The sequence below is a fragment of the Apis florea genome, unplaced genomic scaffold, assembly GCF_048593485.1.
Source record: "Apis florea isolate Af1SG1 unplaced genomic scaffold, ASM4859348v1 contig_2897_pilon, whole genome shotgun sequence".
Lineage (NCBI taxonomy): Eukaryota > Metazoa > Arthropoda > Insecta > Hymenoptera > Apidae > Apis > Apis florea.
The window spans coordinates 692,452-711,882 of NW_028256665.1; the positions used below are offsets into that span (position 1 = coordinate 692,452).

The 19,431-nt window shown below is 36.4% G+C and overlaps 1 protein-coding gene across 2 annotated transcripts in view; it reads left to right on the top strand.

Annotated features, from left to right (window-relative positions):
* The window catches only part of Imp (IGF-II mRNA-binding protein), a 65,600-nt gene that overhangs the window by 12,951 nt on the left and 33,218 nt on the right, over nucleotides 1-19,431 (top strand). Inside the window, exons 2-3 of one of the 2 annotated variants that reach the window (XM_086907517.1) lie at nucleotides 1,814-1,877; nucleotides 9,369-9,425. In XM_086907517.1, coding sequence (XP_086763643.1) covers nucleotides 1,814-1,877; nucleotides 9,369-9,425 — 121 coding nt within the window. Of the gene's footprint in view, nucleotides 1-1,813; nucleotides 1,878-9,368; nucleotides 9,426-15,380; nucleotides 15,467-19,431 lie in introns of those variants that run through there. The other variant, XM_012491638.3, reaches the window with a different exon arrangement.

Here is a 19,431-nt window from a genome sequence, read left to right on the forward strand (position 1 = left end):
GCATCAAGAAGCTTGCGAGTACTTTTGACGCAAACCGACTGTAACTAATATGTGAACATAGGAGAGAACCTCTCCATTTTCGAACGACTTCTAAATAACTTATCGAATCAAACGTTTTCTCTCTAACCTATAAAGTACGTAAGAAATCCGAAAACCTACTTCAAATACATACGTTTCGTTACGTATATGCCATTGTACCGTAAACCATGGTTTGGATTTAATATCAAAGTATAGAATAACGCGTATTACTTTTTAAATTACTTTACATTAATCGTTATTAGTAAGTTAATTGTAAATTAACGAAAAAAAACATATTTTACTTACTTTATTAGTAACTTCATTTTAAAGGACAATTCGATCGTTCCATTTTCAGTCATCATATTTTAAATCTTATTGTTTCGTTTTCTCTATCTTTCTTACATCTTCTTTTTTCATTTTCTAATAACAATATAAAACATTATCATTATTTTTTCAACTATACATATGTCTTATATAAATACGTTATATAGGAATACGTTTTTCATGCACATATTTTTCTTATAATAATTTTTCGAATCATAATCATAATCAATCTATTTCTAATCGTTATGAAGAATAAAAGCAAGAATTATTCATTAATGATTCCTTGAATTAACAATTCGCATATGTAACTATAATTTAGGTTATGAAATTACACAGTCTCGAAAATAAAACTAAATAAAATATTTCAATACATTTCTTTTCGAAACAAAGAAACAAAAAAAAGTGTATTATTGCGTAAATTATATTTAGAAACCTTGACACTTACCGACAAAGCTATGTTTACATCTTTACGACGACCTTGTTTTGCAAAACAAAGAATATTTTCGCTATGTCGAATCGAATTGAACACTGAAAACACTCACTTCCTTCTAAACACTTTTAACATTGATTAATATTGGAACAATAGAACAAATTATTAATTAAATATAATCTATTATTAAATCCAAACGCAGGTAACCTGCAAACACTTCGTCACCAATGCGTTAACCGACGTAACTGACTATTTTCGAAAGATATGCGCGCGCATCTAGTTATTAGGCAGAATACGCATAGAAAATTAACTGTCGTCTAAAACTTTAAATCGTGAAAACGATAAAATCTGTTTTTTTTTTTTATATGATCAACTTTCGATTTTATATAAGGTAAATGAAAACGGTTATTTTGGATAGTCGACAAAAACGGTTTCGTAAATTTTTTGTAATACACTTAGAAAGAGGAACTGGTTAGAGAAAATTAGATGGGTCTAACTGGTAGAAGACACCTGGCGCCTAGGAAAAGAAATATTTGTGTATGCATGTATACGTATATTCAGACCCTCGGACCGTGTCGAAAAATTCGCTAGCACGAGATTCTGACCACGGATACGTTCACATAACCTCTTGATCCTGATTAGAATATGAGTAAGATACGATAGAATATGATAGTTTTAGATCAGTGCAGCAATTTTTACATGTGCAAATCAAAACCCGGAAGCAACCGTCAAATTCTACTTTTCGAAACCGGTGCTCCGTATATTTTTCCATGAGAAAATCTCCCATCAGTCGTTGTTAGACCGGAGTTAGATTTTAAATGAACCGTAGCTAACAGGTTGTTCGTGTTGACCCAATTCTACTATTTTCATGATGCTATGAGAAAATTCTAACCGTATCATAGATTAGGTTATGTTACTTTTCAATTTCTATGCTTTCTTCGTTTCTTTTTTCATATGTAAAATATATTGCTAAATTTGAAAATATTTTTTGAGAATGTTAATTAACGATCAATAAACATTTCTTTCTTTTGTTTATTTTAGGATACACGTATCTCGGATCAGCCCTTGTTGTGGAGCCATCTGTAGCCAGTGGACCTAAGAAACGGTGAGTTTTGAATTTTTTCACGTAGAATCATGTGTGATGTTTATGCTACGCAATCTTATTGATTACAAATTAAACTCCTTTACAATATAATATTCTCGTTATTTGATTAATCAACAATATTCTCGATTAAATATTTTGGCGACAAGAAGCATTGCTTTACACGCATATTACTACTTTGTATGCAAATATATACTTATTAAATAAATTAGCCACGAAGCATCGTACTGCTGTTACAATTAAAACTTACTCGACCGGTGAATATTGTTAACCGTCATTCTTTAAACGATCATAAATTTGTCGAGTATATACAGGAAACGCCTGCCGAATTACACTTACTTACGCATTACATTATGTATTAAATATATATATCCAAAAAGTTTATTCAACTCGTCAAGTCCGAACAGCGAGCAAACTTGTTCTTACGTGTTAATGGTACATTTGTCTTCGAAAAATTTTATGTAATCGCTTACACAAACTTCAGCAGGGGTTATTAACCCTAGGCAATTTCTCGATCAAAAGAGAGATCACGCGTAATGCTGGCATAACGAGGTGCATAATTGGCCGCACGCGAGTAAATGCGCGCGAGCGCGCAAACACGAGAGTTTGAACTCGTGCCGAACGTGTCCAAGCAAAAATCGTCGAGGATTATCCACAGTGGAACTCATTCTTGTCGTAGAATTTTGAATAATTGTCGGATACAATTAAAGGAATCGCACTTCATTCAAAACAAACAAAGATGACCAATTATTTCGTTCGAGAAAAATTTGTCCAAAAAAAAAAAAAAAAAATCTGATTCTCAATTGCTGTTTAAATTTCTCGTAAAATTGTTTCAACGCGATTGGATAGCGATATATAGCATAAACGTTGCAATTTTAGTAATATCGTTCTATATCTATCTGCATGCCAATTCGTAGAATACAAATTACATTTGCACTGTTTTTTCGCATGCTGCCGCAACATATCGCACACATATGGATCACTGGTACGTATACGTGTCACTATCATATGCAGATCGCACTTAGCCACATTTGTCAATAAACAATTTTCTTTTTAAAGTTTACATCGATAAATCGTTGTTGAAGAAGATGCGAATTAGAATTAAATCGTCACTTATATTTTATTGGATTTTTGTCGTATATATAGGATTTTTTTTATATCGTTGAACGGTCACTTTGAAATTAATAAATTTCTATTCATCGATTTCGTTTTATTCTTCTTCGTATCGATCAACTTTCGAATTTAATTCATAATCATTATAATATCGTTGTAAAAAAAAAGGTAATTTCGTCTATTATTAATTACGAATAATCAAGATTATGATTTTTTTCGTTCGAGAACTTTTTTGAAATTCTAGTAGAAATTTGTTTGGGAGCCTCTGCACATCGAGCCTCTTTCGATGGTGAAGCAGGCGTTCGAAAAAAATGTGGCACCTGCCTTCTCCTTACGAGCGCCGAGCTGAGCCCAGGCTGCTCGCTCGTGCCACAACTGCAATCTGTTATTTCACCATCCCCCAACCTCGTTCCTTTCTCTGTTTCTCTTCTCGGTTACTCATACCACCGATTTCTCTTGCCACAAGAAACCTTATTGACGATAGGAACGTGCAAACGTATAAACCGAGAATTTGTTACCGGTCGTAATGATACTCGACATGAGATAAGATCAATTAAATGCAACGTGCAATGTGTAATGAGTCGTACGTGCGAGAACTTTTTAATTTGGCTGTCTCGTTGCAACGATATCGTGCAAAATGAAAACGGAATTTCCAAGTTTAACAGCGGTTAATTATTGGAAATTAAACTTTTTTCATAGATATGGAATAAAAATTAACGTATGTATCACGTAGATTTACATCGACGTATTAATTCTCAATCGCGAGAGAGGTGACAAAAATTCGAATCGAGTTATTTTTAATTTTAATAACGAAGCAATTAGCAATGGTATTTATCGTATAAAGATATATCTAAAATACGGATCGAGATCAAATGTATCTATCGTGATATATCCTGATATCCGTAAAGAATATGAACGGATAATTAAAATATTTCAACGACAAAATGTTGATCGTTTAAACGAAAGATAAAATTCGATGGGAAATTTAACGCCTCTTCTAATACACGTTGATGTAAATATGCGATGCGCCATATGCGAGGAATGGTTTTGTTTTGGGGTTGGTCACAGGTAAAGGGTTAAATTAGGGTGACGAATATAACCGTTGTCATAAATGAAATCTTTTTTCATGATAGTTAGCAAAGAGATTAGGCGGGGAGATGGTTGGCCGACAATAGACAGATCGGCAATTCAGAGGGACGAGTATCACTTCCGAGTTGTCCTCTTTACGCTGCTCGAAAACTCGCGTATCAGCTTCCAGCAGCGAGTGTTGGCCTCCCATTTTTGATGTTTAAGACCGATGCATGGCTAAACATTCATTTCCATATAAGCCGATATGTTTCAAATGTAAAGCACTCTTGTACGATGGCTACAGTGACACGAAGAAGAAAGGGCGAGAAAAGATGGAGAAAGAAAAAGGAAGACGGTGAAGAGAAACGAACTGGTACGAGCGGAAACTAGTTTAAGGCCTGAGGGTCTCACCCCTTAAGAATCCTTACAATAATTCCATGGGATCCACCGCGTTTCTGATTCTATTTCCTTTAACTGGCTCTATCGGCCTCTTTGTGTTAAGCTCGCCAATGCGTGACGTTACTCTAGCTTCGCGAGTGTGAGAACCGAATGGAAAATTCGTAACGAATAATGCCAATTATATCGACCTTCTACGATTCTATCTCTATCTTACTATTTTCACCACTTTTATTTCCACATCTAAACATACACTCGCTCCTCATCTTTGTTATCGTCACACTTATCTTCCAGAAAGAAACACGTGTAAAACGTAATGTAAAAAGTTTTCGCAAGATGCATTTCATTTCCACTCGGATGAATTATTCTCGAGATTGTTTCGTTGTCACATCCGTGGTTTTCAATAATTTTTTGTCTGCTAGCCGCTCTCAACGTTCGAAATTCATGCACATGCTTAATTCCATGACCGCAAAAGCTATTCCAGACCCGATGAAAGGAAGTGCACTTTGCGGTGCATCCACATAATGTTGGCACGTGCATCGTAGCTCGTTCGATTGTCATATGCAAACTTGCGTTGCGGCAAACCGGCTTGTGAGCGATGCAATTGCCGTCGATTCGTCGGTAAAATTGTACCTGCATTCGATTATCTTCTCTTTCGTCTTTTTCCCCGAGAATAACAAAAGAAAATCAAACCAACCAACGAGAATGACAATCTTCCATTCCAATCCAGAATTCGACGAATAAAAATTATCATTCTCTTTCTCTCTCTCTCTCTCTATACATATATATATATATTTTACGCTACAAAAGATTCGAGTGTCAAGTGCATTGTTACAGTAACACGCAGCGCGCGTGAATGCACGTTTTTCCACTTGCACTCACGGAACTGCACTTTTCCCATTTGCATAACAAGGCCCCGCTGCACCTCGTATCAAGTCCAGTCAGGTTGTACGATAGGAAGGGTGCATAGGGGTAAGTTAGTAGACCCCTGCAGCCGGTGCTGACCCGACCGACTGAATGCACTTTGTTTGCATTTCCTGTATCCCGAAGTGCCGCCGTTCCTCTTGTATCGCTTGTCCCCTCGATTTCATAAACCGCAAACAAATGTTCGCACCGTGGATGCGTGGGGGAAGAAGAAAAAAAAAAAAAACTGGCACGGGAGTCCAGGGCCGAGGATGCATCATCTTTCCATCGTTCGACGCGTTGCACTCTTTCCACTCTTCCCTCTCTCTCTCTCCCTCTCCGCTCGAGTGAATCGTTGCACTCGGCGCGTGCCAACCTCGTGCCCTTCTCCTCGGTGGTGTGCCCCCTCCCTCGCCTTGCATTTAATTCCTCCTCTCCTCGCCCTCCACCCCTTTCCTCCCCCCCACCTTCCTCCACTCACCACCTCCCACCCAACCCCGTTACCCTCTCCCCCTCGTAGCCCAACATCCCACCCCACCCCCTCTGGGTCGCGGTGCATCTTGCATGCACTTGTTGCGTCAATGCACAGCCGGCTGCTTCTCGGCACGCAGGCGCAACTCGAGTTTCTCCTCATGTCGTTGATACTTTTTTTTTTTTTTTTTTTTTTTTTTTTTTATCAGGGCGAAGGGACGAAGGTGGGGGTGCGTGCATTTCAAACGCGATTATTACGAGGGACAGTTACCGCGGGGATTATTAATGCGGTGTGGTACATCGAAATAATACGTTTATTAAATTAACGGAGATCGGCTTATCCGCACGAGTGCTCTTTCTCGAGTGTCGAATGTACAATGGAACGCGAATGTATAAATTAGAGCACGCAATAATGCGTGTAACAATGTGACTAACGTTCCAAATGCACACGATTTTGATCCTTCGAATTATTTCCCTATTTTTTTTTTTTTTTTATATATGTTTTTTTATGTTAAATAGAATTTCGTATTCACGATTAGGAATGGCCTAATCGTATATTGATATTTAATTACGTATACAAAATTTTGCGCGTATATTTTATGAAATACAATTTAATGGTTTCTATATTGATCGTTGCATCGATGCTTCGAAACGTATGTTGTGAGAGCAAGGATTGCAACACGAAGCAACATGAATGAAAGTAAAAACTCGGTCTGGCGGGGAAAGTGTTAATCCATCGTTGAATTAGGTTGGTTACAAGTGTAGGGTGGGTTTGTAATGCCCTTCCTGCACTTGTTGCATCGAATGCAATTGGCGCACCACGCAAGCGCCAAGGGCAAACCTCACCAACTCTCTTCCACAGATTCGAGCCACAAATTAAGCTTTATCCAGTTTTAATCTAAAAGATGCCTTTAAATTTTACTTAATTCCTTTCACTTAAATTTCGCAACTTTTTTTTTCCCCCCCTAGAAATCCTAGAAAATTCCTCGTGCAACGATTCTTTTATGATGAATCGACGCGTATAAAGCGTAGTAGATAGAAAAACTGGATCGTCGCCTTTTCTTCCCCTTCTCCCGCTTCTTCGAGTCCAGTTGCAGAGATGTTTCTGTAAGAAGCAACTACTACTAGCGGCTTCGGAAGGACAAAAGAATGAAAAACAAAACGATGCAACGGACCCGCCCGGTAGGATCGTTCCTTCCGATGTTTGCTCAAAGTATCTTCCTTCTCGAGCCTCGAGGGACGATATCCTGACGGAGGAGAAGCTCGATACGCGCCCTCGTGCAGCTGCGTTCACACAAGAAACTAACGCGGCTTCCCTCCCCAACTTATCTTTGTGAAATTATTTTACAAATAGACATTTTGTTGATCCTTAAAACAAATTCCGTGTTCGTTTCAACTCGTACATGATATATTTCCAAGTCGTTTAATTTCTTTTTCTTTTTTTCTTGAAATGGGTCATTATTTTTTTTTTCTTTTTTTTTTGGAGAATTCGTAAAATCGAAATTTTCAATCACAGTTTAATATTACGTTAAATTTAAAAAATAACGATATGCGATAATAAATATGCAGAAATTGTAACTGAGCAATTGTGGAAGGATGCTTTAAGGCAAGAAGTTTCAATCGAAATTACCGATCAGCTGCTTCGGGCTGTCAGTCGCGGAAAGTAATTTACCTTCTTAAGTAATGCGCCGGAAACGAAAATGTAATTATCACCCTCTTCCACGGACCGATTAATCATCCAATTGCTCGCCTAATGAAAATTCTCGACTAATTCTATGTCTTTCGACAATGCTCTAAATTCGTCTCGCGACTCGAATTCGTTTCGTATTATTTTTCTTTTTTTTTTTTTTTTTTTAATATTCCATGTAAACGACGAGCGGTTTACACGTGAAGATAAAACGTCCGTTTTCGATCTCAATTAATATTCCCGAAGGGACGGTATAAAATCTGCAACGCCGCGATTAAAACAGGTTGCCTACGAGTGAATTACGTTTTTTTCAGGATATTAAATCTTCCACGGTTTTATCTCGAATGTTGATGCAGGTCGTTCCCCTTGTTAATACCTATTAATCACGATGAAAGGAAAGGGCACGTAGGAACATTAAGTCAAGATGCACACGACGTCCGTGACGATAGCTTTCTTTTTCAGCAAAAAAGTGGAGGCGGTTGCCTTTCCTTTTTTTTTTTTTTTTTCCTTCTTTTACGGCCGGCCGTTTTCATCGCATGATTCCTTATCATCCGTAGATCCAGAGATGAGCAGAGATCGTCACGGTAAAAAAAAGAGAATTACACGGGTATGCGCGTGTACAGACTTGGCACAATCCGCAGGTGTAAAGGGCCTCGGTTAATTATCTCGAAATTGAGGCACGCTGACGTGCAATAATTGTTATATACCCCTCTCGGTGTATATACGCGTGTTTTCACTTCCCCTTCGCGCCCGTCCGCAACTTTCTCGCCGTTCCAACGTCAATGGTTCCGCTTTAAGGCGTTACAAGCAGAACACCCGATCGTAAAATCTTGGACGATGTTGTGGAAGATGCGATTTTTGTTGCCGAATGCAGCTGCCGACCCAAGACACGCCCAATGCCTTAATTTCGAATTGTTCTACCGGAACCGTTTCATTTTCGGATGATTCTCGTGTCCCGTCCACGGATCGTCACGAAGGGAATTTGGGGCGAGAATCGAGCGAAAGAATCGAATGTGTAGCTAGAACAATTCCTAGAAACGTGCGTGGCGATCGACGGATTAGAAAAGAAAAAATGGGAAATCTTAGGAACGATGGATTCGCGAACGAGAGCGAAAATATCGTATGGAGGAGATTCGATTGCTGACAAATTGAAAGTTGGCACAGTAGCCGGTACGAGGATGGTACATAAAGGTGATTTTAACGGCGATGCCTCTTAATTGGCGTGACCGAGGCAAAAGGATGCCGTGAAAAAGAAACCCCCAAGAATATGCACGGATCACGGAAGACAGTGCACCTGGCCAACCGACCGGTCAGATCGGTATCTTGGCGACGCGGTTATTATTAATTCTTTTTTCGTCCTCTTACAGATAGACTGCGATTAATATGCATGTCGCATATGAAGGCCTCCAATTATCCGCGGTATCAAACTTTTTTCTCCTTGTCAATGTTGCGAACGCTCCGCCTTCCTTACGTCATAGTTTCGTTTTTTCTGTATCCACGAAGAACGCGGAGTTGAAAAAGACGGATCGCCACGCTCAAAGAGGTGGAAAAAACTTATATTTTCGAAGGGAAAGCGAAACCGAGCAATTATTCGACGAAAGAAAAGATTGATTCGATACGCGATAAGAAAAATTTGATAATCGAATTTCCAAGTTATTTTGATACTTGAAGGGTGTAATTGTAACAACGTGGCATAAACAGGAATATTATAATTTATAATTTTTTGTAATTTTTATACGAGAAAAGATATTCGTGAAAATAAGATTATCCTTAATATGTGCATCTTATCCTAAAATTTATATCCTTATTATCCTGTATCCTTACCTATCTTACAGCTTCCCATTTCCTTGTTTTAGGGGTAGCGGCGACGCCCTACCAGAATCTTCAGTTGGCCAAGTTGGCAGTGGTTGGAGGTGAGTCACTTTTCCCAGTCCTTTCTACTTTGCTCACTGACCTGTAAAACACATATTTCCTGCCGCTAAAAGTTTCACGAAAAGTATTTTCACGAAAAAAAAAAACGAGCACGCAACGAGAAATATGTATATGTACATTTTTTAATATTAATATCAATTTAATATTTAATGGTCGCAATAAAATTTTAATTAGCTTAACGAAATAATAACGAAGAGTTGAATGGAACAAATACCGTTACAAGTAACAGCATACAATTCGTTTCTATGCATTTAAAGCGCGTTAAATTTAATCGTACGTCGTAAGGTTATTGATTTCGGTTCTTTTCCTCTACACCGAACGAAAACTTGAAAGTCCAACGATCACAAGTCCCGTGAATAAGATGAAATAATGAAAATTATCGGATGATTCGTTAACAACGAAATTTATAATCGTAAGTACTATGAATTCTTGTAAGTCTGATCGAACAATTGAATACTTGATTGATTATTATGTACATCGAACGGTGTTAGAAAATTTAATTTGTCCTCGATATTCAAAAGGTAAACGAGTCGCTCCACCAACTTTTTATCACGAAAATAATATTCTTTTTCCATTGGATTTTCTTTTTACCGTAAAACAGTATTTGATAGCAGCAGCTTTGAAAGCTTTCCCAGCTTGTCCTGAGACATCCGGGCTCCTGGTGCGAAAATTCTTCAAGGGTGCGTGGCCACTATTGATTCCAGGGATCCGCCACCCTTACGCACCCTCGCATTTCTCTTTCCCTCTCTCTTTTCCCCGTTACCCTCTCTGTCCCCACCTAAACTCTCCCTTTTCCCCTTGTACACCCGTCGTCTTCTACACTCCCCTTAGAGGACCCTTTCCTCCTGGCCCGAATTACGTCGCTCCTCCTTGCTTTCCTTCCATCGGGTGATCCACCCTGGAGGGGTAAAAGCCGCTCTCGTTCGTTCCCTTCGTCTCGGATCGCTCGTTTCCACGGCCGTCCCAGTTATTAAACTACCCACTCCACCATTTTATGGAATCACGTGGATCGCATTGCCATTCGAAATTACGTTGATAACAGAGGCCGAGTAATTATGTTTGGACATTCGTTTATCATCCCTAATCGTTCAAAAAACCCGATACCCTACATACCGTTCACTTGAACGCAATAATTTACTACACATTTCGATCAATTCGTACGATTGTATTCCTTAAAGATTCAAATGTTATTTATTTATTTTTGAAGAACAATAGAACGATCCCACAGAGGACAAAATTCCAGATCTATTAATTTTTTTACACGGACATTTACTGATGTCTACAACACCACGCTTCATTGATACCGATATTTACGAGCCGTGCAACTATTAATTATCTTTAAACACCGCCTTAACCTATCCCAATCATCGTTACGTGGAAGAACAAAGAGGCGGCACACGATAAAGCCTATATTTTCGTTTCTAGGTGAATGACGAACCGAATTCCACGCTTGTTCCATGCTTTCTTGTAAGTTGATCTGTTCATCGAATTTTTCTACGCTAATTTAAATTTAAGAAAATTTAGGCACAATCGTGATTGTTAAGATGAATTGTTACGAAAGGCATATTTCGCTCCTTGTTGTTTCAATGTATTTTTCTCGCATTGACGAATACGAGTTTTATGTAATATCGAATCTGCAAGTGACAAATTTAGTAATGCAAGCGTAACAATTTGCTAGGACAATTTCAGGGAAAAATGAAATATACGAATCGTATAGGATGCTTCCAAGAAATTGATGTGAATTTTACGTTTGATAGGATGAATAGGATAATCGATTGATTCATTTAACGAATTAGTTAATGGAGGCTGAGTGAAAAAAAAAGAGTACACACGCTGGTTTTAAAACGATATCATTTTTTTTTTTTTTTAACGATATCGACGCGATCGTGAAACTTGAAAACATTAGGTAAATTTGTTAATTATACGATTTCGAAAAATATGTAAAATTTTATTTAATAAAATAAAATTGTTTTGTATAAACAGAGATGAACAATTGGATTTTTATGTCGAGAGGAGGAACATTTCTATCGGTTGTTAAGTTACCTAATGTAATAAAAATTCATAGTGAAACCACGCGACCATACGGCGTACTCAAAATTCAAGTTCGATCCGGTATTATAATAATGGTTGTCCACTTGTTTATAATGGATCAACGTTTCTTCGGTTATGTGACCACTCCCCTCGCAAAGTTCTATTCTTTTTTTTTCTTTCTTTTTTTTTTTTTTTTTTTTTTATTCTCTAACCCCCTTTGCGTAATTCGGTGATTTGTAATCATCATTTGTTTTCTTCTGGTAGATCATGGCACAAGTTGTGTACAGGTGTGCCATTTAAATCAAATCCCAGTAGAACTTGTCTCAAAAATTATGATGTTATGCATAACTATTTCGATGCTAGGTCATTGCACGAATAATTATGTTTATATTTCGGGATACGTGAATTTATACGACACTTGTATTACATCATTTTTTTCGTTCGTACATTTTTATTTCTTATTTTTCAAATATTTCAACAATTTATATCGTATTATTTCATATTCTTATTAATTTTACGATACATTCGAATGAAAAATTAGAATTGTTGTGCATATATTGCAAATGCAAAAGATGTTTACGAAAAATTTAAATGTCTTATGCTTGATTAGAATCATATAAGTCGGATAATTGATAATTTTTCTATTATATTTAAAAATATAAAGGAAAATTCTCAATGATCAAAGTTTCATTAGAATCAAATTCAATTACGAATTTAATGAAATAAGAGATAATTAAATTCAATTACGAATAATACGAATTAAAATTGTTGTCAATACGAAATCTTAATTGCTTTATGGATTTTGATGCGTACGATGCATAAAAGGTGTATTTTAACAAGGGGCGTATCAGGATTGCTTTCAATCTTGAAAAGGCATAACGAAACGTAATTATAGCAGGCGTTTTAACGCATCAAAAATTCAAGTGTTATCCAGCTATGATTCTGTGAATGATAAATCTAGTTCAAGGATAACACCCTCGTCATTGCCAAAGATAATGACGATGAAACGTGAGCGCAGAAAAGCCACGAATACCCATGGTCGACCTGCACCCATATACCTGCAGGCATGCACAAAAGAAAGGCGAATCCTTCCTTTCTACCTGGCCGAACAAAGAGAGACCTCCGTAACGGAATCAATCCTGTGGTTCCACGGAGAACTAGGAATCCGTATTTTGTTGTTCATTGATTTTGCCCTTTTTTGTACTTTCAACGTTCGGCAAAGCTCTACCGTGTAGATTCTTCTGTACTTTACCGATCCGATCGCTAATGAAGCGTAAGCCAAATGCACGTGAAATAACGTACAGCTATGTCTTTTAAAAAGTCACGGTGGTTGGGCACTTGTAATCTCCCCCTTTTCAGCTTACAAGTTGATCAGAGAAGTGCTCTTGATGCCGTAACCAGCCTAAGGGTGAAGCGTTACATTTCTTAGTTATTTACCAAGTGATATGAAGCAAATATTGAAAATTAGAATTTTCTAATTCCAAGTTTTATTTGATTATAATTTATTTTTAAATTGTTCTTTTTTTTTTTTTTTTTTGCTAAATTAAATTATATTTCTATATATCTAATTTAACGTATAACATTAATATTTATTTAAATTTATTTTTCTGATAAATGAAAAAATATATGTATATCAAAAAGCATACGATAATGTAAAGAAAATTAGAAAAAAAAAAAGCATCGTTCGACTCGACTTTTATCTCCTCTAATAGCTTTACACATTGTTCGTAAAATTATATCATAAATAAAGGAGAATGAGAATGGAGCGACAACTTTTAGTGGAAAAATAACTTTTAGTGTTTACCGGCGTCCATCAGATGGCGCCTCTGTACACGAACAACGTGGTGCACCAATCGTGGTATAATACGACAGAATGAATACTCGCTTAATAATTCGGTGGAATATATAGGATGTACCTTTATTCAAAATGAAGAATTCGTCTTAGACGATGGCGATGGAAAAAACGATCGAAGCAACATGGTGTTCACGCGAAGAAAATGTTCCGGCTTTGATATACCCACGCAGGATAGTCGAGAACTTTTTCCTATTCACCCTTCTCTCGAGTCTCACACGCCGGTACGATGCTATGTCTTTGGTGGGGACGAACAGCGAAGCTTCCCCTTGAACTGGGGAGGGAGAAACAGTTAGTGGAGGGGAGGGAACCTAGTCGAGGGTGGGGGTATATTGGGCGCGGCCTAGGACGGCCGCGCACCGCGTTGTTATAAAAATAATATCAGTGTTCCCAGCGCGCGTTCTGGATAGATATCCTGGCCGATATAACCGCCGTCAGCGTAGCACGCTGCTCTTAGACGTGTGTGTTTTCTCTTCCGTATTCCCGTTTGCGTTCGCGCTTCCGATAGGTGTACGGAAAACTCGGACGAGAATCTCTCTGTTTCAACGCGCATTTATGCCCCATTGATCGTCGCGCATTCGACGCGATCGCAAGCAACGTTGATCGAAACGCCCGGCAAAAACGGAGAAAGGGGTAGTGGAGAACGAAAGGGAGGAAAAGACAAAGGGAGAAAGAGAAAGAAAGAGCAACTAGAGAACAGAGAGAGGACGCACCCACGTATACGTGCGAAGTTAAGGCCAGTGTCATTTACGAATATATTGAAACGCGGTCGCACGGAACAGAAGCCGGGTATCGTGTCATTTCGTATTCGACAGAGTAAAACAGAGCACCGTTACCTTTATTATACGACCGATTAATCCACGTGGGTTTGAAATATACATATATATATATATATAATATATATATATATATATATTCATATACATATATATATATATATGTATTATATATGTAAGTGTTACATACGAAAAAAGGACCAACGTAATTCTACAGAGACGTATCTTTTTTTCTACCGGCGTTTCTAACCCGTTGTGTCATCGCGTAAAACGGTGTTCATCATTCTCCGAGAGAGAGAGCAGTAGCGGGAACCGGATAACGCACGGTCCCGGAATCGTCTTAAACGACCAATCACGTACAAGCTCTCGGCTGTCTTCTCCGTTTAGTTAGTAAAAGTGCTCGTGCGTCTTCGATACGTGGAGGGATTTCTTCGTTGGTTAGAGAAAGAGGAGAAGGAAGGCAGCGTGCGAGAAAGAAGGACGAAGTGGTGGAAAGAGCAAGGGGAGGAGGACACTACGGTAGTAGAAAGCCGAGGAGCAAGGAGGCAAGGAGGAAAGTACAAAACTGCTCCACCCGCGCGAGTTTCCACGGTGGTTGTTGAGAGAACGAGACGAACGAGACACTTCTTTGAAAGGAAGTTGCAAGCGTTATTGCCTGGATTGTTTTTTACTTATTTCGATTTTTTATTTTTATTTGTCACATCGTCTCGCGAGATCTTTAATAATCGTTACATCGTGTTACGCGTAATAATTGTGTGTTATTATCAAAAAATAATAAGAGTGAAAAAAATATCGTGTTCAAGAAAAGACACGAGAAGCGTACCGTAGAAAGAAAAAGAGGGAGAAACGCGCGAAAGAATACGAAATTAAGGAAATAAGAGAGGACGCTGCTATACGGACAACCGAGAAAGAATTTGTATCGGTCTGTCGCGTACATCGTCGTGTGTCCTATTTTCATCCTTTTTTTTTTGCACTCCTCTCTTTCATTCGTGCTCGTTCGGTCGCACGAAGAAATCAGCCAGTGTTTAGTGCCAGTGTTTGTCTACCTCAGTCGATTAGCGGCAGCTAACGGCGAAAAGCTGCATTAAAAGATATTTAGAAGAAAAGAAATATATATATATACATATATATATATATATATCTATATATACATATATAATATATAATATAATATATATTATATTGAACAGTGCTAAAAATCACATCGAGTATTGTTGTAAATAATTCATCGGTTTTTGTGTGAATTTTACAACGAACGTTAAGAAAAAGAAATCATGTCCCTGGATAAGTTTGCGGAAGGTGGCATGTTGCAAAAAGAAATGGAGCGATTGGAAATCGAGGAGAAAAACGGCGATGCGACAAGGTAAATTTATCATCCTCTATTTACGAATCTTTGTATCGTGTTTCCAGTGAGGTTAGAAATTCGTTGACACTATTCACCGATCAGGCTCTGCGCTGTAACTTTTCGCGCCTTTTCTTATCGATTCAACTTACCTATTTTTTCCATTTATTTTTCTTCGTTTTATATTCGCGTAATTAGCATAAGGGTTTTAATCATTACTTTAATATTCTGCCGAAATATATCTAATCAGTGAAAATTATTTTTTTTTATTCTCGATTATTCTTAAAATTTTTAGTATCCATTCTAATGATATCGTTCAATACATATTATTAGAAAAGATCGTTATTTGATATTTTTAAATGTTGGAAACTTCATAATGCGTTCGTTGTAAACTCGTTTTCGGGAATAGATTAGTAATAACACACATAAACGAATGTTAGAATCCTTCTAACGGTTCTTCATGTCAACAGAACATCGCGAACACTTATACATGCTATATATACATATATACGCACACAAGCAAAAGAAATTTTTGAAAAACAACGGAAATATTAACGGTTTTATGTGGATCCTATCTTTTGTGCAATATATTATATTATTATATGACGAGAAAATTTTCATTTATTTCATTCTCTGTTGTTGTTACATAAGATTTTAAAATTATGTTCAATGGTAATTAAATTACGTAATACTCAATTTTTCCGTAAGCTTCTTCGATCATGTGTTCTCACATTATGTTCTCACTGCTTCTACTGATCTTTCTTCTTCTAAATAATTTGTTCGTTGTTAATATATTTTTTTCATGGCCTTTCTATATCTCTGGTTTCGTGTATCGTAATCCGATTGACTAACTAAGCTTAGAACATTGACTTCCGGTATACATACTTCATTTCGTGCGTGACAAGTATGAAATTACTTTAATTCTTCCTATAAAGTTGTTGACCATGGGTACAAAAGATTTAGATTTCTATTTATTTCTAAGAAATTTAGATTTTAAAATAGAAATTTATGGCTGAGCGTGCCATATTAGTTTTATCAAAGTTGAAACTTTCGTAATAGCTGATTCATTTCGTAAAATATCTTCATATTAGTGGTAGTATGTTACAAGTTGAATTATTTTGTCGACTTGTTTTTCTAGAATTTTATGTCGATATTAATAAGTCGAATAATAAGTTTCCAATTGATTCGTAAACAAATGTGAATTAAATATTTTTTAATCTTCTTGTCGTTACCGTTTTTTATAAAAATAATATGTTTTTCTTCCTTTCTGATTCAACTTCCTGATTCAACATTGTGCAACTATCGTACTACTTTCATTTTTTCCTATTGTTGAAATATAGCCTTGATATCGCACGTGGCACAGCTTTGCGATCGTCCCTGAAATTCGGCTGGTTTCGGCGTCAACATGGCGGGAAATGAAAATTCAACGTTAACGCTTATTTAACTTCGCCGGGAAGCGTCTCGAGCGCTGTAATTAATTCAGTTGCCTGTCCGCGATATGCCCGCAACGATATGCTAGAACATTTGTCGCATGGTAGTAGTAATTTAGTATGTCACTGTTTCGAAATAAAATTCATTGTAAAAATAAAACATTTCTCATTAATTGAAGTATATTTAGAATTATTATGTTATTATTGCTAAAAATTCTCAGTCTTCTCTAAGGAGAAATAATTTTTACGATAGAAAAAATTTTTCATTTTAAAAATTATTTTAAACACGTGTAATATTAGAACGATGAATCATTACAAACTAGAAAAGACAAACAGATTGGTAATTTTTTTTAAAAATCACGAGTAAATAGATGGGAAAATATGGATCACCGAACTGTAATATTATAGTAGTGATTCACCCGAAAGAGACACACGATAAAGGTCGGCCGAAAGAAATGTCCACGTGGACACTCTTTAGGCACACTGTGTAGATACAATTTACGTGTCACCAACAATAATACCAACATACCGTGGCGTAAAAATAGGGTAGCCATCGGAGAAAATATTTTACAGGAAACAAGAAAACATTGTTACGCTCAATTATACGGGAATTTTTTTTCTGAGACCATAAATAGCTCGGAATAAAGGTATAATCGTCTTGTGGAAAAGTGGCAACTTTTTTTCGTTCTATTCTATTTCCGTGACTATAATATATGAGTCATGTCAGAAAAACAAATCGAAAATAAAACCGAATAAGGAAATTCAAAAATATTTTAGGATGTTATTACATAACGATTTTTCTTTTCATAATAAGCTAAATAAAATGAAGAATTTTTATTTTCTTTTAAAATTTCTATTTTGCTAGGAAATACATCGTTATAATGGTGACGATATTACAAACATCGATAATATAAATGTATAGGTTAGGTAATAGAATCATATTCGGTTTATTCGATGTTGGTCGGTAAAGATAATTCATGTCCAAGTTATGAAAACGATTTATCGTAAGCAATAGAATTCAAAGATGGAAAGACAGAACCCGAATTTCATGCCGATGCTGCAGAACACATTAACGCAAATACACATAATGTGTGGGCACTTTTTCCCGCTTGACATACTCTTGAAGACACGTGGAATTTCAGTATTCGATTTGAACTTACCTAAAACTTTCCACACATAGAGAGAGGTGCGTGCGTCTCTCCGCCTCCTATATGCTTCCGCCACTTCTCGACCTCGTATAACGATCATCGTTTTTCATTGGTGTGTATACTTGCATGGCTAAGAATATAATTACTAGTTAAAATCATTCTATCTTCTATCAATTTGATCATTCGATTAATTCATCTTTGGCTGTTTGTTCTTCTTCGATAACAAATCGACTTCACTTTGTGAAATGCGTTTTAATTTTGCGAAGATTATCACGTTGTAATAATTTCATAAAATTGAAATCTACGTTTTAACATTTTTTATTTATACAGCAATATTTAATCGAATTCTAATAATTGAATTTTAGTAAAATTTTTCGTAACACTTTCAAGTATAGTTTTAATGTTGGCAGCATTGCTGTTGCATACCATAGATACATTATATATCGATATGTTCGACGTTCGTTTTAATTGTAACCTAGTGTAACGTTTTTTCATGATAAAATCGATTGCTTGCTTTCAAGTAAAAGTGTGTGAACAATAATTACGAATTTTAGTCCTTTTAGTATTATAAAACAACGATTAACATATATTTTCGTTAGATAAAACGAAATATAAATGGACTATTGCGTCGAATGACGTATTAGATCGCCACGTTACAAACTAACAAGTGTATTATTTCTTTGAAACTGTATAGTTTGGAAAAGATATTCATAACGATAGTTATACGATAAGTGAATATATATATATATAATTGAAGAATGTTAAATCAACGATTAAATAGTAAAAAAAAAAAAGGTTTGACATTACGATAAACGATATTACATATCCCACGAAATACGCGCGAGCGTTGTACGTGGCTCTATCTTTTGGTGAAAACGCGCATCAAACTTTTTCCATATCGGTAACGTAGGTGACTGTATTTTGCGAAATTTTAGAGGAAAACTCGATTGAATCAAACGATATATTATGAAGAGAAATTCATTTAAAATCATTTATATTTCAAACAGTTGAATATATATATATATATATATATCTTGAAAAATCAAAAATTTAAAGTAAAATCTTCCCGATAGAATTGTATTTTACTTTAAATTTTAATAATTTAGAAATAACATACTTACTTATTTTTCGTTCTCGAGAAAAATTTCATATAACTTTTCAATATATAATTTTTTCCATTTTATTTCCATTTTACGTTTAAATAAGATTGTAGTTTTTAGAGATTCTTAACAATTCTTAACAATTGCCAATGTTCCCGAAAGATTTTCCTTTCCTTTTCAGGTATCGACCATAAGCAAGCAAAGTTAGGAAAATAAACTCAGGCCTGTCGGCCATCGATTTCTCAAAAGTTTTCATTTGTCCATGTCAAAAATTTCCGTTCGGGAAATTTCGAACAAAAGGTTCAGGT